Below are 23704 nucleotides of genomic sequence, written 5' to 3' on the forward strand. Positions count from 1 at the left end.
TTTGACTTACAAGTCTTCTACTTTTACTGCAATCCTGCCTGGATAACAAAGCCAATCTGGTACTAAACACTGCATAAACCTTCTCACATCGATGTAAAACGGATTCCAAAGCTGAACAGATTGAACGTGAAACAGATGTGTTTGAAAGTGAACAGAAAGCAGAGAAACAGACACGGAGAACATTGGGACGTTAAAACTCCATGGGGGCGGCGGTAAAGCCCATCTTAAATATCTCTGCAGTGCCAGTTCTGCTGGGGTCACACAATCATAAAGGGAGGTAATAAAAAACTGGATCATTTTGTGTGCTGTGTCCTTGTGTGCCCCACTATGATGGTTTTAGTTGTATTTCTTTTCTAAATTTATCTTAGCTCCCTTTCATCATCGATCAGCGAATTAGATGAGATTTCAGTGTGACCTCACCTCTTTAATAAACATTATGTGCTATATAACAACATAATACGTGGAATTCATCACCGATCCTTCCATTCAAATCTATCTTAGGTCTCATTCTGTCGAGAAGCTGCAGACCAAACTGTAAACACACAAATCTCAGTCTCACCTTATGGAAAGTTTGATTCAAACGCTCGGTTCATAAATTAAAAATACATCACAGGCCTCCCATCAATGCATACCAACTCGCTCATCATGCGTGACGGCTTGTGATGAATTCTGGGCAAAAAAAAGAGTAAATTCTGCGATGACATCAGAGGAGCTGGATTGGCCGTCTGGCTCCTCTTCTTCCAGCCTTCACATCTTCTCGCAAACATTCAAATTAAATCCGGCACACCGACCGCAAAACACAGCAGTACATAATTTAAACCTGACACCCTAAACATAAACACGTCTTTCGCTACGTAATTTACCCATACTTCCCTCTGTGTTTATTTTGTACGGTAGCGGCTCTGTTCTCACATACTTTAGCCTCAGCTCTGGGTTTGCCTGCTGTGGTGTGTTGTGCAGCTGGCTGGGTGTAAGGATACGGCTGTCCTTGGATTATGCTGTGACCCAACGTCTAAAGTAGTCCCAGTTGTGTCGCTTGCATTTGCATGTTTGGTTGAAGGTTTTACGGGTAGTCTTCGCTCTGGATTCAGATGTCTGCAATGGCCTCCGCAACACTAACAACTTTGGAAGCGCTGCAGATAAATTCCACACTTGCACAGAACCAGCTAACTGCTGGTAAAAGTTCAAGCCATTTGCAAAGGGATTGTTTTCAGCATAAACACAGCATGTAATGTGGGAGTTAGTAGCAGCCTCATAGGAAAGAAAAACTGTAGCTGTATTTGGCTAATAATATCCCACAGAGCAGGGCTGTAATTATGAGTTGGTCACAAGTGTATTTTCCCCCACCGCTAACAAATATGATCTATGACAGAAAGCACTACAACTGAGACCCAATAAACCCTGTTGCCTTTAAAAAAAATAACTGTGGAGTAATGTAAAAGTTGGCTCAAGACTTAGTTTTCTCTTTTATTCTGTCTACTGCTGTGTCAATTTTTTTTTCTATTTTCAGATATTGAAAATAACATTTGAAGAGAACTTTGACACTGATTGTCGAGTTTCCGATATTGTTAAGGATATTGTTAAGAAGTCAATGGAATAGGGGTATGATGGAAAACGCAAGCAGAATCAACTAACAATAGGTTGCTTTTATGTACCTGTTAGTACTATTTTTTTCAACTCTGAAGACAATCCTGAAGACAATGCTCCAGACCCCAACTTTGGAAACAACAGCCGGAACGTCTGAGCAATGCCAGGAGGAAGAGATAGTCAGATTAACAACATTAACAACATCAAAAAACATTGCTAAAGACTCTCCTAATCAGGTGTAGCATGTGCTTCCTTTGGGACATCTTTAGCTTATGTGGGAACTTTAACAGAAACAGACTCAGGACTAACCAACACACACAAAAAAAACAACTCAGAAAAATGGCTCCACAACTGTTATAGTTTCTAGCACAGACCGGGTTAAAATGCCATAGTTTCAAATAAGGCTGCGTCAGTCTGGACAACTGTATACAATGATAATGCTGAGTGACTTTGCTTTAGATATTTAGTCATAAGCAAGTGTCAATGAACTGATTTATTTTTAATTGCAAGCTTAAAGATAGTGACATCTACTAGTACTTCTAAACAGTTAGTATGGGATGTCAGTAATGCCAAAATTATTTGTTGCAAATAATTTTGGAGCACTGTAGAGTACAGTGCTCCAGGATGAGCATCACCTGGTGGTGTATTTCCTCAAGTCATAACGAAAGTTATTTGTGCTTATTGTCTCATCATTATGTCACTTATGTCCTAGCAATGTTATAATATAAGATTAATTACATGCTCATATCGACTCTCATTTTTTGCATTGTTTATGTTTTAGTCAGGGTGCATACTTATTTTATTTTCCCTTATTTTCAATATAAGGGAAATGTGCTCATAAATAATAATTGCAAAGTGAATGTCAGACAGAGGTACACTTGTATTCAGATGTTCCACTGTTTTTGGATACGTAAGATTAACTTTGACATTTCCTCACTTGTGTGATACCTTAATATTAAACTTCTGAGTAATTTTTGGTGACGTTTGTGTGATTATAGGAGTACATTTACTAGGGTATGCATGCGCTTATGACTTGCATGTTATGTGCAACTTTTTTTCCTAACTTATGCTGCTTAGCATAAGTTAGGCTTATGCTAACTTATTGCTTTCGCCAAGCTTACTAAAAGCTTTCTGACTATGTTTGTAGGTTCTTCTAGCGGCTCTCCAGGTGAGCTGATTTTTGAATATATAATGTTGTTCATAAACCCTTTTAGGATTTTTAATAAAATACACCAAAAAGAATTTGGTGTATTTTGTCATTCAGATATCCCATTCTATTGAAGAACTTGTGTTTTTTAACCCTGCTTAGCCCCCCGATCAACTGGGAGAACCAACACAGCCACCCTATGGTTTCAAGTCTCTTATGTATTAGTAAACTGATCTGGCTCAGCTGAAAGGTTAAACTGATTAAGGCTTTGGATGGGACACGAAAATGACACAAGCGTTTTGTAACGTGCATCGAGCCACTGCTCTGGGTCGTCAGGTTTCCAATACCAGGGCGTGATTAAATGCAGAGGAAATGGGCAAACTCAAAATACTGCATTCCAGACAAATGCAATTAAAGTGTATCGCATGTAGCAAATCCTGAATGCTTTGATACCTGCTTATGAGGTTAGAAGCAAGGTAGCTCCAGCTCAACATCTGCAGCTACGCTTTAAAACAACTTCAGCTAATCATTTTTAAAACGCTCCGTTTCTCATGCCTTGAAAAAATTTATTTTGAAGTTTAACGAACTACCATTAAAATTTAATAACCACAAGGAGATTACCTAAGTTGAAGCGTAAATATCCAACAATAATAATATCTATAATTCTGGTCTACATTTGATGATAGGGAGTAGAACTGTTAATTAGTTACTTATCATGAAAGTTGATCAAATATAACAGTGTTTACATAAAACTAATTTGATTGATAAAAACAAAACCAATAAACATTATCATTCCCCCACTCTGACTCCACAACATTTCAGAGTATTGAGATATTCTTTACAATTTATTTTACATTTAGACTTGATTGATAAATAATTAAAATAGTAGTTGGGCAATTATTGACACAATCAGCATTAGAGCTGCTGTCATTTGACTCTTTTAATATGCCTAATAGCAACATTTGGACAAAAAAAACATTTGTGCTCAATCTACAACATCCAGGTAGGATCTTTTTTATTATTATTATTATTATTTTAAAAAATTTAAACGCGCTTAATGCAAAGTTGAGGCCTTTTTTCAATCTTGGTGAAATTAAAAATCACTCAGAAATACTTTAAGAACCTTCTATTGTTGAGATCTTTAGGTTGTTTAAACTTTTTATTTCTGTTAGGGGTTAGGGTTAGGTCAGTGTATTACATGTATTGTAGTTCAGTTGTTCTCATTGTTTGTGTTTTGGATTTTTTTTTTCTCTTCTCTTTGTTTCTGTTGTATTTTATTTTTCTCCTTCCTTTTCTTCATTTTGCACCTGACCCTTTTGTTCTCCTCCCTGTCCCAGCTGTTAATCATCTCCTCATTTGCCTCTACTTGCTCTTTTCCCAGCTGCACATAATCACCTGTCGTTAACTCCTCCAGTTCTTTGTCATTTCCATTCCCTCTGCAATATACAGCTTTTTCCGTTGCACTCCATCAACTTTCCATGTTCCCCATTACACCTGGTTCGTCATCACAAGTTATTTGTTAAATTTTTCATTACAACGGTATTTTCGTCTTTGTGCAGTCTGCACTTTGGTCCTCCTTTAATCCTGCAGTGTGACATTTATGTTACTAAAGAGTTTCTTCCCTCACTGACGGACCTGATAGGATTAAAACTATTCGCTGAAATGCAATTTTTAGGAAACCTATTACAAAATCATACATTTTTCTGTGGTGCTGCCTTTGATCCTTGAACACCAGTAATCTAAGACAAAAGGTATTTAAAGAGACCTGAGGGCTAAACCTGCGCATTCACAGTCAATAATTTGTGAAATGAAAATGACTAATCTCTGTATAGCATGCATTTAAATCAGGATAAAACAGTAAAAATAACAACAGTCTGTAACTACAGAGTGCAAACTTGGTAAGAAAGCTGCATCAGCAAAATTACTGGAAAAAATTTGGTGGACCGATTCACATATATCAGACCTCCCAAGAGGTGAGTGACAAAGAAACTCTAGTTTCTTCACCTTGTTTGCACTTTGTAGTTTCAACACATGTTTTTATGACTCAAACAGTTTGTTTTGACACCCATTTATCAGCTCACAGCAGGGCCCAAACCAAAGGTGGTAGCAGTGACAAAGTCTCCATCCATCACTGTCCCATGCTTGGATTGTTGGGGGCATTTAAAGATGCATATAAGTTAGCTAAAAGTATAAATCTCACAAACAAATTCAAACAAATTGAGATCAACTGGAGAAACATTCTCAGGACTTGAGAATGTTTCTCAGTGATAGAATCGGTTCTCTGACATTTTCTTTTTAATTTGAAGACCAAATCAAGATGGTGCCTATTAGATGAACAAAAACATTTAAGATCACGAAGGATCGTTTCTTATCATGATGTCTTCTGTTCACAAAATCCAGCCAAGACTTTTTCATCTTTTTCAGCAATACTTGTCCAAGCTTATCCTTCTTTTGCAAAAAGCAACCTAAATAATTTCAAACTACAAAAATGAATTGTGGCTGCATGATGATGGTTTCAAATTCTGTTAACAGAAAGCTTTTTGGAAAAGAAATCACTTTTTTCTTCAAGCAAGTTTTCAATTATAAACATAACACTACCAATGAGGAGGTGAGGGATCAAGGCATCAGGGCCCTAATACTTGATTACATTTCTGCAAAAGACTGACTGGAAAACGTTCTGAACCTGACAGGAAGTTGGCCCGGCCTGCTCAGCAGAACATAAGCAACATTCATTAATTCTGGGTTTTCGTGGCAGAGTTACTCCACCAGTGGTTTCATCACATGAACTGTAACATATGGACAGTTTTGAGTTACTAATAGCATGATGAATGGACAGCAGATCTGTCATGGAGACAGCAGACAGCTACAGAATGGGATTATAGGTTTAAAATTAAGAAGAAATAAGGTTGTGTACCAATTTGATGAATTAATTTGCCCGGGGGAAATGACTGACAAAGCTTATGTTGAAATTTATTTAACGAGGAGCAGAAGGCCTTAAGTGCTAAAAGTTGATCCCTGCCAGGTTCTTTTTTTTTGGTCCTGATTACTTCTTTGCCTCTGAGCCAACTCTGCAAGTTTTACAGGCAACTTAATATGAATTGTGTTTTTACCTCTTACATGATGAATCAATGCCTGTCCCAGGTATCGTCTCTGATTAATGTAAATGAGCCATAAACAAACCTCTTTATTCCCACGACGCTGAACGACAAAGTGCAGAAACCATATCAGGCATTTCTAATGCACAACATTTTGTATTTGGTTTTCAGCATTTTAAAATCTGAATATTAGGAAAATATATATATATCTATATATATATATCACGCAAGCCCCCTTTAGGATTAGTCACACATTGGAAACATCACAGTGTGTTGCCTTGTTCAACTGTTTTTGTTAAGAAGGTCGAAGTTGACAATCAGAGGCTCAAAGCTGTTAATATCAGCTTCACTCTGCACCCACACCCAGAGCCCAGCTCTAGTTTCAGCCCAGCGTCCAGAGGAAAAGTTTGCACATGTGCTGGACCACACTTTTAATTAGCTAATGGAACTCCCTGTTTTATCTCCTGCACCTGAGCTGATTGCTCACAAAAGAGTCCATTTACCCCTGAAAACACACGCACACACACGCACACACACACACACGCTGCAACCTGGCAGCTGTCTATGGCTCTGACATCAAAGAAAATTTCACCACTCTCTTCCAAAAATCAGTCCAGTAAATCTAAATATATATGTTAACAGCTTTTACATCAGTGGAAAAAAACAACAAAAAAAACTGAAATTCAGTGATTAATGCTTATTTTTCCAGGACGGCTGAACATCCAACTTTCCCCCAGCAAGTGCCTTTGGCTGCATGTGTGTGTCAGAGAGCACATGCTTTAGTGCTTGTTTGTATACACACATGTACAGTATGTTCTTGGTAAAATGCTCATTAGGCTACAGGTCATGGCTAGGCCTCCTTATTGGTTTTATCAAGTATAAGAACCCTCCAGACATGTTTTCAACTCCAGAAAAAAAGGTGTGTTAGAAGTGTTAAAATAAATGCACCTTGTGTAGAATAATTTCACACAAGAAAACAATTTGGAAAAATGGAACCTGATTGGATTTATTAAGAAAATAACCCAGAGGAAATTGGCTCTATAAAATGTATGGCCATAAACAAAGATTTGGTGAGGATGCTGAACCTGGTGTCTAAGTCCTAGTTTTCTAATTAGTGCTAAATTAAAGGGCTATTTCATTATTTTATTGAGGAATCTGGTCTTCACCTAGCTCAAAGTTTAAAATAATTAATGACACCTTTGACTATTTGTGAAACATAAAGATCACGTTAGGTGATTTATTTTTGGAACTACAGTAACCCTGAACTTCTGATGCCTCAAAGGAATGCAAAGCAACCATCTAGAGTCAGAACAAATGACTGGAAGTGGATACAAGCTTATTTTCACAGGCACAGAGGGGAAAACGGTAGAGGATAAAAAAAAATTATTCTTACAACCAGAGACCTCTTCCAAACCTCATGTGTATGGTGGAGGTCCTATGGTCCTGTGGGCCTGTTTGTCTTATTCTTGTGAACCTTGCAGAGTGCATAGAATCATTGCCACTAAAATAGCAGGACATTTTAAATAATAAAAAGAAGTGCTGGACTTTGAAAATAAGCAGGAAAAATGTCTACTTTCTTGCATGACCGTTTTAGTTTCCAGCCGTATATTTGAACAAAGAGATGAAGAGAGAATGAAGAGAATCCAGAGAGAAAGTAGTAGACTGTCATCTCTTTGACAAAAAAATGTTTTGGATTAATCTTGAAGTTGTTCTTACTCTGTGATATATTACAGAACAGTCCTGTTACTTTACATCAGCCATATTTCTGTACTACACCTGAAAGAGAAAACACAAACGTACAGACAAGCTGTATTTTCTTTCGATGCAAGACAAACCAAATGAAGAGCGTGGCACAGCACTTTTGCCTGAAGTCATGTTCCCATGTAAGTCCTCGCACAGACTCTCATCCTCCCTGCTTTAGGAAGATATTTTCCCAACTCTACAGCTCAAGGTCGCAGCCTTCAGACACAACAGATCCTACAGGCTGGCCTCTGACAAAGCAGAGCAATATCAAAGTCCGAGACCATGACAGGGTTCCTCCTCCTGGATATATTTTTAATATTTATGCAGACACATAAAAAAAATGTAATAAACTAAAATAACAAGTGAATTAGATATGAAACACAACAGGATATTGCTGAGAGATTATGTTGTTTCCTTTTTGGCCACATGTCCCTCGGTGCTGGCCTCTCTGCACAACAACCCAGGACCAGCTTTAATTGGTGGGGGGAGTGGGAACCAAACTAACTTTCATAAGAGTCAGCAGAGGTTTTCGTGACCCTCAAAATTGAACATCTACACATGGAAGGACCAGGTGTATAATTTTGAATGGGTAAGTCCTTAAAATACTATCCAGGTACGGAGTGTGACAGGCCCACTCGGGGTTCAAAGCACGGCTCATATGTTGTGATAATGACTTTTTCTTGCCAAGACACAGCATGAAGCAAATGCTGTCCAGCTGGATGAAGAAAAGGGAGATAGAGTATATACTGTTTGCAGTGAGGCCGAGAGGAGAGAGAGGTGTGTTATGTTTGGATGTCAGCGGAGCCCTGCTTCATGAGTGCCTGCTGGAAGCTGCCGCTGGAAAGATAATAAAAGGATTAGACCTGTTTTTTCTGTAGAGTTAGGTCCTAAAACAGAATGTCTCAACTGTTTCCTCTACACGAATAGCTCAAATACTCAAATGCCTGAGTCTATTGCATGAGCACAACAAAAATAAGAGGCATCAGGGCTAGTGGCAAAAGGTCCAGGAACTCAGACAAACAAATAAGGGATTTTGGAAAGTTTTGAGCTGAGACGCAAATACATACAGACGCTTTTGGTTTCATATGTGCAGAATATTTGCTGAAAGTGTTAGTCTAAGCTTATTGAAGTGGGGTTATGTCTAACAGATACGAGCAGTTAATATCTTACTTACAGCAGCTAACTCTTATAGCATTTTCATTCCGTATCTATATGCAGGTTAGTTTGTCCACGAGTGGGAGGGGGTAAAACCACTTTGACCGTCCTAAATCAACCACAATCTCAAAATTATCATCAGGATGAAGTTATTTTCAGAACCTGCGGTCTACAATTTGGATATCCCTCACCATGAAATACCAGTGGAGGAGATGCGCCACCACTAAGCTTCCTGTGTGCAACATGAACTGAGAGCAGAACATGGAGGTAAATTGATGAAGTACAATGCATACAGAACAGTTTATATAAACTATATAATAATTTTCCCTTTTATTTCAAACACAACTGCATCACATAAGCATGAAACAACGGTCAGCCGTTATATAAATCTTCTATTGTGGACCTCATGCAGGGAATCTTAAAAATGTTCAGCAGTTTAAATACAAGCAAAGTTGATGTACACTATAACTGAAATATTGTATTAATCAACATTTTTCTTAGCACCAGGTTCATCTTCCTCTCACAGTTCATAGAGGTCAGGGGTTTGTCTTTACCTCCTGAAACAGATCAAGAACATTGATGGATCGATTTCAGCCCAGCCAGTGTTGGAACCTTTCAGATGTTCTTGAGGGATATCAACATCTGTAACTGTTCTAACTGCAAACATTTTACAGTAAGTGCTTTGCACAGGAAGGTCATTTGCGGTCTAACATCTCCATAAGCGTGGGAATAAAAACAGCAATAGGTATTTTGTTCCATATAACACAGTAGGAGTGTAACTGGTAAACCTTTTATAGATGCAAACTCGACTAAAAACCCACCTGTTTATGATTGTATTCGAAACGTTATCAATTACAAATTTATTGATGGAACTTGACTTAATGTCGTGTTTTGATTGTTGATTCTATGTTGCATTGTGTTTCTGTTTGTTATGATGTAAAGCACTTTGAAATGCCTTGCTGCTGAAATGTGCTATACAAATAAAATTTGATTGATTGATTGATTTCCATGTAAATAATTATTACATAATCTGTGACTAACTGTTCAAAACAAACATGAAGACAGTTTGAATGTTGATAAAGATGCCATTCACAATATCAGTAACATAATGGAGTTATTTGAAGATGCTAACAATCTCCATTGTCCTTATTTAGACTACTGTTATATGTTACTAATGGTATCACACAATCTTGACTGAGAAACTTGTTTACTACAGGTAAAATATTAATTCCATATAACCTCTCAAGAGAGGTCTACTTAAAGTTTGTAAACAAACTTAAAAAATGTTTGTTTGTTTTTTCCTTGGCCTCTGTGTTTATCTTTTGAGATGTTCTTTCATTCTTGATGCATTACAATCCAACATAGTGTGCCAGCATCAAACCTTCGGACTGTGAAACTCAAAGCAAACAATGGGCACATTTTAGCTTTCTCAGTTTGTGCAATAAGGGTGATCGAGAGGTTAAGGTGTGTTGCAGAATTTTCAGTGTCTCCTGTCTCAGACAGAGTCCAGAGGTTTGTCCACAATGAGCCAAATTGTTCTGAACTTCACATATGGCAAACATCCCCAAAACAGTGTCACACCCTAGAGTGTGTATGCAGGATATACCCACACATTGCGCATTTGGGATTTGACAGCACTCGTGGAAAAGATAAATCTGCAACAATAGGTCAGAAAAAAAAAAAAGCCAGAAAATACTACTTAATTGGAAAGTCAAACTACCTAAGAGGACATTTAGAAAAAATAGTAATCAGTCAGAGAATCTGAATAGAGAAAAATCAGTTTTCCAGCTGGTTAAGTGTATCAATATTAAGGAATAATATATATATTATAAATAAATACTTTTTGAGTCTATTGCAAATCAGACAAAGGTTAGTGGCACAGATTTAATTGGGCTTATTTTAGGGGTTTCAACTTCCTCAAACACCAACGAGCCCCTATTTAGTCCAACATATAGACATTTTCCATACAAGAAATGCATGAACGTTACACAAAGTAGCCAGACTATAAATAAAGATAAATCAGAATGTAAGATCCTCTGCAGTGACCAGCTGATGTAGCCTTAGGCCCCATGATTATGGTTAGTAGGCTGGACGGTTGCTGCTGGCCATTTTGGTACCCTAAACATAAATGCTTTGTCGTGCTCCCACCCCAACCCGGCCTTAAATTCACAAAAACATGCAACAAATTCTATAGTCATTTATCTCTCAAAAATGAAGTGTGGAAAACGCAAAGTCCTGATCTAAAATCCATCCATCCATCCATCCATTATCTGAACACCCTTCTTCCCTAATGGGGTCGGGAAGGTTGCTGGTGCCTATCTCCAGCTGAGTCCCGGGCGAGAGGCGGGGTACACCCTGGACAGGTCCTGATCTAAAATATTTTTGAAATTGCTTTAGCAGCAAACTCTCAGCAGCAAACTTACCCGCCTGCAAAAAGCTGAGATTTGTGAATACTGGAGACCTGTCCAAAACCACATAAAACACCCTGGTTTAATAATCCAAACTACCAAATATGCATCAATGTGCAGAGTGGAAACTATCTTAGCACAACCACAAAAGCTAACATCCTTGGTCCTCCTTACATTTGCTCTTGAAGGTATACTGTCAATTAGCACCATGGAAAATAAATGGAGCTCCTGAATTTGGCTGCTTTGCAGACAACAGACAATAGTGTGCCAAGTAGCATTGTGCTAAGATACGTCAGCTTCCAAAGTTGCGTTTTCTTTCAAACATTCTAGATATGCTCTACCAAAAGATCTGCAATTTTTTTCTGAATAATTTCAAGTTACATACCACAGAAAAATCCACTAATAGAAAAACCTGTGAATGTTAAATCGAAAAGAGGCAGAGGTTCACTGTAGTTCTTTTCAGAATGAATTTATCAGTCTCTCTTATTCTTTTGGAGGAATATTCTCACATTGTTTTTACCAATATTATTTCAGCTCCTTGAAGTTTGTATGCATTTATTTTTGCACAGCAGTTTTCTGGAATTGCAAACATCCAACACCAATGAAATGCAGAAACTGCTGCTGCAACAGAGGCAATCGCCCTTAAAATTTCCAACTATTTTACCCAAGGAAGCACCAGGTCAGTGAATTTTCAAAAGAATATAGTTGAAAGTTAATACTAGAAGATTTAAAACTAGTTGAAAAACACACAAGAACTCTTTATTTACCAGGTTAGTATGTTTAGGAGTTTTCCACCTTAACTGAACCTGACAAGAGCTTAAAATAAAAAACATCATATTGAGCACGATGGGCAAATATTGCAGACCATCTCTCTGTGGCTCCCTAGCAGATTACAACATTTCTACTCGTGTGTGGCTTGGATTTGAAGCCAGTTCATTTCGTACTTGTGAGACAGCTAAAAATGTAAAGCTCCCATTTTAACGGATCAAGTGTAGGTATTGTTTGGTTATGTTTCCCATATGTGTTGGATTTTCTGAATCTGAATCTGTTCTCAGAAAAACAGCTAAGCACCTGTGAAAATAAACAAGACTTCAGCCCTACACAAATTGTGGACTAATAGTGTGTTTGGAACAAATCTGTTCTAGGGTTGAAGGAATTTTCCTTTTCTAAACGGATGTGGAGGGAGTGACAGCTTCATGCTGATCTGTAAGAGCATGTGTGGAACTGGAGCTCTACCAATAAAAAAAATAAACTCTCAAATCTATTCATTTTGATGGAGTGGAGTTAACCATGCAGCAGCCCGTGTAATTGTACTTTTTTGTGGGAAAAATTATGTTTTTATATGTTCACTATAATGTTTTTAATAAAAAATGCAACCTCACTGTACTCAGATAAGTAAATCCATTTCCAGTTTTTGAATCTACAGTTACATAATTGGTGTGTATTTTTCTACAAATACAACTGGTTTTATTAAAAAACATTGTTCTGAGGACGTCAGCCTCAAAAACCAAAAAGTATATTTAAGAAAATCTGAAAGGTGACAATGAGGGAACATTCAATTACTGTAAATATATTGGTTGAACGTCAGACCACCATTTCTGCAGAATGGTAATTGATTGGTTTTTTTTGGTGACTCACCATGCACTTGTTGGGTTTCTCTCCCGAGTGGACCCTCATGTGAATCAACAGCTTGTAACGGGCATTGAAGGGCTTGTAGCGGCGAATGCAGCCGGCCCAGAAACAGGTAAAGTCCTCTCCCTTGCGTTGGTCAATGTGGACTTTCTCAATGTGCCTGACGAGCTCCTCCTGCTGCTCGTAAGCGGCGCTGCAGTCGATCCAGCGACACACCTGCTTATCCGTTTGCGCTCCTCCTCTGACGTCTTCGCGCTCCGTGGCGGTGTTGGTGGCAGCGGGGCCTCCGGAGGTTTGTTTTAATGCCAGAGAGGAGGCTTGTGTTATCTGCTGACTCTGGTGCTGCAGTGGCCCCCCATGACTGGGGCCCGGGTATTGGTGCAGGTGATAAGGAGGAGGCATGGCAGATCGAGATGGGTGGGGAGTGTGACGGTGGTGCCCAGTGTGACCACTTAGGTGATGATGGTGGTGATAGTGGTGCTGGAAGAGTTCATCTTCACTTGGAGAGAAGTCATCAAGAGGTTCCTGCTTGAGAGCTGCCCCACATCTTTGACCTCCATCCAACAGACAACCAGCATCAGAACTGGAGCTCAATGTCCCCGACATAAGGGCCCCACTCATCAGTAGTCCCAACCCATCCAAGCCTCTCTCTTCACTTTCCTCGGCTGTTCCTCCAGACCCAAGCCCCCGCAGCATGGGGACCTGCTCCTCGCAAAGCCCCAGGCTCTGCCCTAGGCCTGTCTCCGGCTCCACTAATGACGCCGAAGAAGAGGATGAGGAGGAGGAGGCGGACAGGGACAGGAGGCAGGTGGCAGGTGAGGACAGTTGACAGCTCTCCTGTAGTGATGACTGCTGGGGGCTTCTGTGACGTGAGGGATTCCGGGGGGCCTCCCGCTGGCAGCAGATAGAGGGTGGGGATGTAGAAGAAGAGGAGGAGGACGACGAAGACAAGCCGGCGCTACTAGCGTTGCTGGGGGAGAGGTTAGCACGGAATCCGTTGACGCAGGCAACCATCGACATCTGGGAGGAGGAGCAGACGGCTGCTGTGATATTGATCTCGTTGGAGGTCGTGCCAGTGGCTGATGGTGAACCAGTTGGGGCGACGCTGCTGGTGCCAGCAGCGACAGTAGACTGTGAGGCCAGGGAAAGGCAGCGTCTCTTCACATCGCTAGCGCTGAGCAGACGCACTGAATGATGGGAGCCAGTTGGGGACAAAGCCAGTGGGGAGGAGCCATCTCCATTATTAAAAGGTTGCACCGCGTCTCCTGACACGGCACTGCCTGCACAGCTCACCGTGCATACGCCATTACCGTTAGTGCTAACACGGAGGGCCGCAGCTATATCGTCTCTTGATGCCTCCAAAGCTTGATCTGCCCTACAGGCCTGAAACGCAGCCTGAGATGGGCCTTGAACACCGGAGGTCTTGTGTCCGATTGAGTTCTCCTGTTTAATCGGGTAAGAAGGGGCAGAGGAGCGAGCCATGCTGGCACCAGGCGGGGCTCTCTGGAAGGCGGAGGTGCTTCTGTAAGGGAAAAGGCAATATGAGTTGTACTAGTTTTATTTCCATTGACAGACACAGTCTGATTCATTCTTCTCAAAATGTTTCAGACAAACCTTATGTTCACCATGGCGGAGTTACAAATGAAACAAAACTGCTAAGTTATGTTACAAATCATGGAGCACAGCCTATCTATGATCCAGAGTTGTTTTATGAATAACTGAAATAGGATCTTCTTGTAGTGAGAGGATATGAATGAGCATTTAAGACAAAGAAGAGTGAGACGGGGGAGGTAAGGGTGGCTTCTGAGACTGAGAGGCCACTGGCTAGTGTGTCCATCTGACAGGCTTTGATGACACAAAGGGGTTAAACCCAACCCAGCATTGGGGATAAATAAGGAGTCACCTGTTTTGGTGGCATAATTGCGCCCTATGAAGGGTCGCCGTTTACAATACTGTGTATTATGGTGGGAATCTTTGCCCTCCTGAATGGATAACCCGGGTCATGTTTCTCCATGCGTTGCTGTGATCTCCGACATAATCATTCCTGTCAGCTGGCTCATTATGGATTTTGTCCAAAGCCCCTGAGTGATGTGAGAAGAGCTCGCTTTTCTCCTGTCTGTCTCATGCGGCTATAGTCTTTGTCCCTGAGTCTGAGTTTACCAGGGAAGGAAAAGAAAGAAAAGAGCTAACGCTAGTCAGGATTGGAGAGAAGAACTGGGAGACCATGTCATCAGTGTTTTTAATAAAAGAATTGGTCACCTCTTTTTTTGATTCAAAAGCACCTTTACCTGTTTAGTTCTATAGATGATATTGAGAGACAATATGAAAGAGTAGAATGTTGGTGTATAGGCAACAAATATGTTAAAGCTGCTATCAACAAATCTGCTATGATATTCTTCAAAACATTACAGATTTGCATTGCGATTAATTGCATTTGTGTAAATAATGTATGTATGATCACTTGTTGTGTCAACATAATTTATCTGCATTTTATCAGAAATACTATGTTCAAATTAAGTCATATTCAAACTTTAAATGGAGAAAAAAAGCAAGAAGTTGTGACGGTTTTACCTGCTTTCATGGGGCAGGCCATCCTGCAGAAGGAGATCGGATGCTGGTCTGCTGCAGTGGAGGCTCGGGGGGTAGAGTCCTTCTGAGTGGCCCCCCGCTGGCAGTGCCAGGCTTTGCCCACATCGCATTAGGGTACCCTCTGCATTGCTCAGCTCAGAGCTGCCATCCTTCTCTGAGCAGTAGGCCCCATTAACTGGAAGACAAACAAGAGCAAAACAGCTAAACAGTCTGTTTCAGATCTGATCAGAGTGGATGTTCACTATTTAGATCAGGACACTACTCATCCCTGAAATGTGCTGACATCACAGTTTTGTTTCTGCAAAGCAAACCGGCGATTCTGTGTCATTGTAACTTAATAATAATAATAAAAAAAATCTGCTTATATTGCAGCCAGCAGATGACTGAGCAATATCTGCTTTTACTGCAGATATAAGCAATATAAGCAGATATTGCTCAGTCATCTGCTGGCTTTCCTGAAAGAACAATGAGTTTGAACTTGGAATCGTGCCTTGAGTGGTATGTTGAAATCTTATTATACTGTGTAGGACCTCTTGAGGAATAAATGTTGGCTGTGACATCGGTAACCCTGAGTGATCTATGGAGAGCTTTCTGCCAAAGTGCAATCCGTATAGTAGTAAGAATCATGCCAGATAGATTCATCACTGGAGTACTTTAGGGATTTTTATTCCAAACTGCAATATTTTCAGTTTGGATAAATAAATGTAGTTTGTGCAAATTCTCCTGCCAGTAATTGTGATATAGTTGCACAATTTATAAATGCTGACCAATGTGTGTACAATGTCTTGCAAAATTGCTCATATCATTTTAAGTTTTTTGCACTTTGTCATATTGTAACCTCAAACTTCAGTAGATGTCTTTAAGATTTTACAAAAGAGAGCAACACAAAGCAGAGAATGATAGTAAGACAGAAAATTGAATGGGTTTCAAAGTGTGGTAGACATTTTCTTAAGCTTTCTTAGTCAAAACATTGCAAAACCATATTTTGCTTCAATTATACCTGCAGGTCTTCTGTGATGTGCTCTAACAGCTCTTTGCAAATCTAAAGACTAAAATAGCTGCAATATTTGTCTTCACAAAATAGCTCAAGTTCAGTCAGATTGGGTGGGAAACGTCAACAAACATCAGTTTTCAAATCTTGTGACAACCTTTTAATTGGAGTTTGGTCTGGACTGTTTAACACATAATTATACATAACTTAAGCTATCCCATTGTAGCTCTAACTGTACGTTTGCAGTTGCTGTTCTGCTCAAACAACATTGATTTTTCTGCAACCTCTTGCAGGTTTTCCTTCAGCATTGCCATGAATTCATCTTCTTATATTTCTAAAGAACTTTGCTGTTCCTACAGAAGATGAGATTGAAGCCACCATGTTTCTGTGGGTATGTCATGTTCACAATGATGGGTCTTATAAGATTTCTGCCAAGCAAAGAGTTTTGCAGGTGGGCCAAATGGACCAGTTTAGCTCTCATCTGACCAGAGCATATTCTTTTCTTTAAAGGTTGTCTTGGCTCTAGTGGCCTTTATTTGAAAATGTTAAGGGAGGAAAGTAAGTAAAGAGAGATAAAGAAGACATACAGCAAAGGTCACCAGGCCAGATATCAAACCTGCAACTAAGGTTTAACCCCTGCGCCACCACAGCACCCACCCAGACCACTTTCTTCAATAGTTTTTCTGTCAACAGATTCCTTCATTGAAGCTGTGAAGTGCCTAGAGTTACTGTGAGCCTCTTGGCTCCTTCTTCTATTAAAGTTGTCTTAAATTTTGTCTGTTTAGGTGGACGGCCCTGAGTCAGTAGGTTTTGCTGTAGTCGTTCCATTTGTTCAGTCGATTGACTAAAGTGAACTATGAGATTTTCAGACATTAGGATGCAACGTTTTCGCAACCTGATCCATGACCTGTCTGATGTGTTTCTTGGTCTTCATAATGCAGGTTATTATTAATGCTTCATACAAAACATCTGGGTTCAACAAGAAATTAACTTACACACAGATATGCTCTCTTCACTACTTTGGTGTCTTCTTATAGACATTTTTGAAAACAATGTGTCCATTTTCATTCTGATTAACAATTATGACTTACTTTGCTCTGGTACAAATTTAAGACAAATTCATTCAGACATTTTGTGAAAACAAAGGATTCACTTATTTGAATACAGAACTATTTGCTTTAAAGATAAATAGATTTAAGAAATGTCTGCGATAAGAATTAAAACAATTACACGAATGCAGCATTAGAGAATGTTGCATCGTTGACTTTGAAAGTAATTACATTACATGTTTTATTATTCCTAAAGGAAGATTTTGGATGATAGTATCCAAAAAATAAGACGAGTCCCGAAAAGTGTGTGAGGATGAAAAGGTTGAGTGTGTGCGTGTATTCATGTGTGTGTGTTTGGAAATGCCTGTGACCGGTAAGTCGATATCCCCACACATTCATGTGCAGACACAGGCCACACGTTCCCCGCTTCAATTTTTAACTCAATTTCACAAATTTAATTTTCTCTTAACAATATTATTCACAATGTTATCACACAGCATGAGCCTATATTGATAAAGTAACTCAAACACCATGTAGGTGAAAGAAAACAGCAGGAAAAGTACTGGAGAATAATTGAAAAAGAGGGTTAAGAAACAACAGTGGACTAAATGCAAGTTTGTGGATTACTTTAGCAAAGACACAAGCATATGGACATAAAAAAAAGAGTCAACAACTAGAATTGTATGTTTTGCAACACAAGAAGAAAATGGAGAAAACAATAAAAGAAACATTGAAAAATAACACACACAAAAAAAAACAGGCAGGGAGGGAATGTTTTTAAATTTAGGAAAAAGGTTATAAAAATTAACACAAAAGGGGAAAATAAGAACATCTGTGGTCATGTTACTCTAGAATTTTATAAACATTTTCTTCATTTATTCTGTCCACATTCGCCTTGGCATTTGTCTTGTCATGGTTCAAAGCAGAAACACAAAGAGGCAGAGAGGAAGCACGAGCTACGCAAACAGTTCACCATCGCCTGGGGACTGCAGCAACACCGCTGGTTTCACTCAGAGCCGTTAACGGAGGACTTTCAGCCCTCGTCTGTTTTTAAGCAATAAAAATTGTTCTGCTTGGCAAATTCTCAGTGTTCTCATTTTTTTTCCTTCCCCCATCCCCCTTTTGGCTCGATATTTGCCATTTATGTACAAGTTTATTTCTGTATAAAGGTTTCAAGACGTGCCCATGAGAAGCCAAGTTTTTCTTCCTTCTCTAATAGTCGGGAACAATCAATAAAGCGGGGCAAAGGGTACATGAATTAGGTTGAAGATCACTGACATTAGCAGCTGCGTTTCATAATTACACATTTACTGCTTGCATATAAAGTAAATAAAAAAGCAACCAAATAAAAACGCCGACATGAAAAGCGGTTCATCTGACTGCCAGGTGGTCAATGAGGCCTGAACTGAAAGCTATCATTATCTCACGACAAACTATAGTTGCCTCACCTAAAGCACTGCTTCAAAATATGTAGGGGATTTCTGGCTGTGGAATATACCGGTAACTTTGATACTTTTGTCAGAGTAAGTTTCTTTTAAGGAATAAAAATGTGAATAAATCCATTTGGAAATTAACAAGAATGCCGGGAGGTTAATACCACATTTAATTCAAGCAAGGCAGTGAGAAAATCCTATGAGTAATTTAGATTATCACCAATATAAAGAGAGATTTGACAGGTAATTATGAAGAAAAGAGTGATAATGGGAAAGAGGTTTGAGTACATCTCAAACCTCTTTGAGATGTACTCAAAGAGGTTCGAGTATAAAAATTAACATCGACAGGTGATCCACCTCTTTCTAAAAGATGCAAAAGGACGACAAAAGCTGATATGACACTTGCCACTTGTTGCTAATTTAATTTGTTTCCATTTATTTTTAGTATAGAAGTAATTTAAAGAGCATTTTGAGGTTAACAATGCTAACAAGAGCGCAGTAGCCACTATTGCTTTAGGAAACGCTTCCCTTTTTTTGACTCTATATATTTCTGCATAAAGGCTTCAAGACACAGAGTAAAACTTTAAGGTCGGTGTAAGAAAGAAGATTGACCTTCTGTTATCAAGAGGTCAACTGCCTTGGTGAGGAAGTACCCCACATTATCTGCATCCTTGAATGAAACCGCTGCTGTGCCTTAGATCAACATTTCTCAACACTGGTCCTCACGCCTTTATGTGCTTCCTTTCTGCCATAACCCAGACATACGTTTTTGGCTGATAAACAGGTATAAAACGCACTACATGGCATGCAGAAGATAAAGCAATCATTTCAGTCAGATGTGAGAGAATATAGACATTACTAAAACATAAGGATTGTGACTATGAGGACCAGAGTTCAATCATTCAATCAAGTCTATTTGTGCCGCACATTTCAGCAATGAGGCAGTTCAAAGTGCTCACTTTCAAAATGCCTCATTGCATTTTTGTTTTTTATGATTTAAAGTATGCGTTGAATCATAAAAACACAAAAACAAATAAAACACATAAGAGTAAATAAAAACACATAAAAGTCATCAACAATTGAAACATTACATTTTGCCAGGTTCAGAGACATTCAGAGAAATTCAACTAGTCTTTTTATTAGTGGTGGGACGCAAGTTCTGATATCCCTAATCAACTTTGAATTTTTTTAAGAAACCCTGATCATCCATGTAATTTCTCTGATTAAAAAAAAAAAAAAAAACCTCTGTTAGGAACATGGAGTGTTGTTTGTCACATTAGCTTGGGAGCATCTATGTTTCTGCAACAAGCTTAGCATTGAGATGCTGTTTTAAAATAGAATAGCTTCGATGATAGGGTAACTCCCTTTTGCAAAACATGAACATATTGACAGTCTTTTCCGGTCTCCCATCAGATTGTTTTGTGCAGCAAAAGTCAAACCCCAGTGGGCCAAGACAAGCAGCTTTGTCATTTATAGCTGTTGTTTTCAGATGCTTCTTGTGTGTCAGATTTGACGGCACACCAGGAACACAAGACAAAAGTGCCAGCTCAAGACTTTGGTATGGAAAATAAAAAATGGAAATTAATTGTGTTAACATTCTTAACTTAAAGTCCCGACCCTACTTTTTATTTATCTTGTTATCACAACAACTATGTAGAGAAGCAAGAAAAATATTAAAAGGATTTCTTTAGTATTTATAGGTTTATATAACTTTTTTTTTGTGAGCTGCTTTGGAAAGACCATCACTCCAGAGGTAAAACCTTTTTACACCAATTAGTACAACAGTCTTTATTTTAGGGTCCAACATTTATTTAATGCCAAAACTATATGTACTCAGATTATCCATCATAAAGACACTTTCTGAGTGTTTAGGGCTTTAAAGTCAGAGTGGTAAATGAGTGTTAAAGGTCTCGATTCCTTCCCTTTTGCTGAAAGTCAGCGCTGCAGTGATTTAAGGCTTTGCTACATTAACAAAATCGGTCACACTCTGATGGAGGAAACGGCATATGGTGGCTTGGATGGGACCCAAAAAGAAAATTCAGTTTATATTGAACGTGCCATGGTAATTCAGCGCTGAGCATTTCATTGTGTGTTGGAGCTTGGTTTGATCAGGACATGGAGGGAGCATCAGAGGCCAAGAAGAAATGTGAGACAGGCAGAAGGACTGACAGGTGAAGGGTGTTCGACCAGATGAAAGATTGAGGGACTTTTTTTGGAGATCAAAAGATTGTTTCCTTTAGTTTGGACTTTCTGGGTGGGCTGCCGAGCATGACCACTTTGAATTTATCAAACTTCAGGTTGCGTTTTGGCTGTAGGTTGGGATATTTTTCATATTACGCTATGAGGAAAACCTCAATAATAAGAATAGAAAAAATCTCTCTCAGTCATCCATTCATATTATACCATTGAGAAACTTCAGTGAGTAATGTTTTGATGTTAGGATACCTGCTTTGTTGTGCTTTTTTTTTATATCAAAACAAAGTTTTATAAAGCATGGATGCACAAAAAAATGAACTGGAATCAGCTGATTTTAAGTTTGAATGGGTTGAATGGTGAATTAAAAACTCAAAAATTAAAAACTTTAATACCCTAGTTTCATTGGCAAAGCGTGTGGTAATATTCCTCAGTACACCTGCCCAGGAACTCCTTCTCTCTCAGTCCATCTCCTGTTAAAAATCTGTGAATAAATGCCACAATGTGTTTTTTACCCCAGTTTATCTGTTTGGAAAGTTTTCCAACCACAAATTATACAACAGTTACAAACCAGCTGGTTGACAAGCATTTTTAAAAATAAAGAGATCTGCTAACATTTTTGCTTCAGATATTGATATTAAAACTGTGAGAATGTTGTGTTTGTACTGCAGATTATTCTAGCACACACCTGATTGGGAATCAGCCTCCACACTCTGATCGGTTTCTTTTCTAACACCAACATATACAAATCACCAATTTCATGCTATGTGACAAAACTACTACTTCTTAGTCAAAACTGAGCCAGAAAAAAAACATTTTTTTTTTTTGGTTCAAATGGTTGCAATTCTGCTGATGGAAGCTGAGTTTAGCAGCATCCAGAAACTGCTAAGCACATCAAAACAAGCACGGTGGGATGGTGCAACAACACACACATTTGCAAGCATTCAGGCTCAATTAGGAAAAAAGTATTTAAGGGCGTGGAAAACAGGGATGCAGGATGCTGAAAGAAGAATGGTGAAAGGAAGATGAGGGACAATGCCAGAAACACCGGGGGCAAGTGTTTCTTTCGGTAAAGGCAGACTGTATACAGATGTGTTGGCCTATCCTCACAAAGAGCCACTGATGTTGGCAATGCCAGCTAAAACTGCACACACTAATCAGGACTCTGTTGTGCGAAATGCAGCCCTAAAAAGAAATGTAGCTCATTTTAGAGCAGGCAAGACACAGTGTTCCTATCATGATGGCTATTAACACCCTGTTACTTCTAAAGTGGTATCTTCCGCTCCATAAATGTCATCACATGGTATCAATTTCTCACTCTGGCTCCTCTTCTGTATAATTAAAGCACCACGTTCTCTTCTCCAAGCATCAGAAAAGGATGACAGTAAGCCGAGGAGTTCACGAGGAGACCTGAGATTAAACCTGCTTTGTATTTCCACGGATACTTGAAACCAGATATTTACGTACTCTGTAAAAAAAATTAAATCTAAATGTTTCATGTCAGTTTTGGACCAACCATAAACCAGACATGTAGAGGCTTGGTCCTCTCTTTCTGATATTCTGCCTGATTTCCTTGAAATATTCCCCACATTGTGACACAAAGAATCAATTTGTTTGAGGTATTCTCATAAGTGACATCCATAGGTGTACCTCCATCTACCTGAAATTTGCGAATTAGGAAGCTTACTAATCCAAAACCTTAGTGTGTGTTGACTGCTGAAAGTAATACAAAAGTAATACAAAAAATATTTTTTTTAAAATACTGGTTTATGTTTTTTTTAAATGCCTGAAATTTCCAAAATTTCTAGCATTTTGGAAATTGATTTAAGTTTGACAAGCCTAACTGACCTAAACCCTGGAAAAGTTTAGTCCGATTTAATGTCAAACAGACAACATGTGTCGTAAGCCATGTGCCTTTTTATGTAGCACATGCAAATTTCAGATTCAGCTGCATGCTACATGGGAAGAAATGCATTAAACCAGCACATTCACATGAATAAAGCAATGTATCCACTTATGTATTTCATTGGATAAACATGGTTATTTGAGGATTTGTTTGAGGACGTGTTTGATTATTTCTCTGGCAGAGGCGGTGCTCCAGTCAATCTCTGACATGCCTGATCTGTTGCAGTCCATTCATCACGCTTGAATGTTTTTGTAAAAAAAAAAAGAAAAAAAGAAAACATCAAGTGGGAGAACTGCTCACAACGTATTGAAACTCAATCCATCAGTTCTGAGTAGAAATGTCTTCTTAATCCTTGTCCTGCTGATTAATGCAGCTACTTTGACCATAGGAAGATGAGAAATTAGGCAAAACGCAGAAACAATGAATGAATGCATACCTGAAAATTGTGATGAGAGCCCAACTCAGGACTTTAGAGGAAAGTTTGGGGTTACTTTGCAATTACACAGATCGCAAGGCTCACTTTGCATAACTGCATTAATTTCACATCGGAGATTACTGCCAGGGAGGCTGAGTTGTAATTGTACACTTATTCCCCCTGCCTCAAGGGCTGATGATCAGAATCGACAACGAGTTCGGCTGTGTTGTGCCTTGGCTAAAAAGTCTCCCTGACCTCAGTGACTAATAAATGACTAATAAAGAGCAGACATGTGTCTCCAATCTAGGAGAACTAAACCCCTGTGGAACAACATGGCTATTATTCCGAGATATTTTGTTAT

The 23704-nt window shown here is 39.1% G+C and overlaps 1 protein-coding gene across 1 annotated transcript in view; it reads right to left on the reverse strand.

Moving 5' to 3' along the window:
- LOC122838224 (zinc finger protein GLIS1) overlaps positions 1-23704 on the reverse strand; it is an 88247-nt gene that overhangs the window by 37273 nt on the left and 27270 nt on the right. Inside the window, exons 3-4 of the mRNA XM_044128694.1 lie at positions 15339-15531; positions 12774-14289 (exon numbers count right to left, since the gene is read on the reverse strand). Of these exons, the coding sequence (XP_043984629.1) occupies positions 12774-14289; positions 15339-15531 (1709 nt within the window). The remainder of the gene's footprint in view (positions 1-12773; positions 14290-15338; positions 15532-23704) is intronic.

Source organism: Gambusia affinis, linkage group LG10, assembly GCF_019740435.1.
Source record: "Gambusia affinis linkage group LG10, SWU_Gaff_1.0, whole genome shotgun sequence".
NCBI classification, from domain to species: Eukaryota; Metazoa; Chordata; class Actinopteri; order Cyprinodontiformes; family Poeciliidae; genus Gambusia; species Gambusia affinis.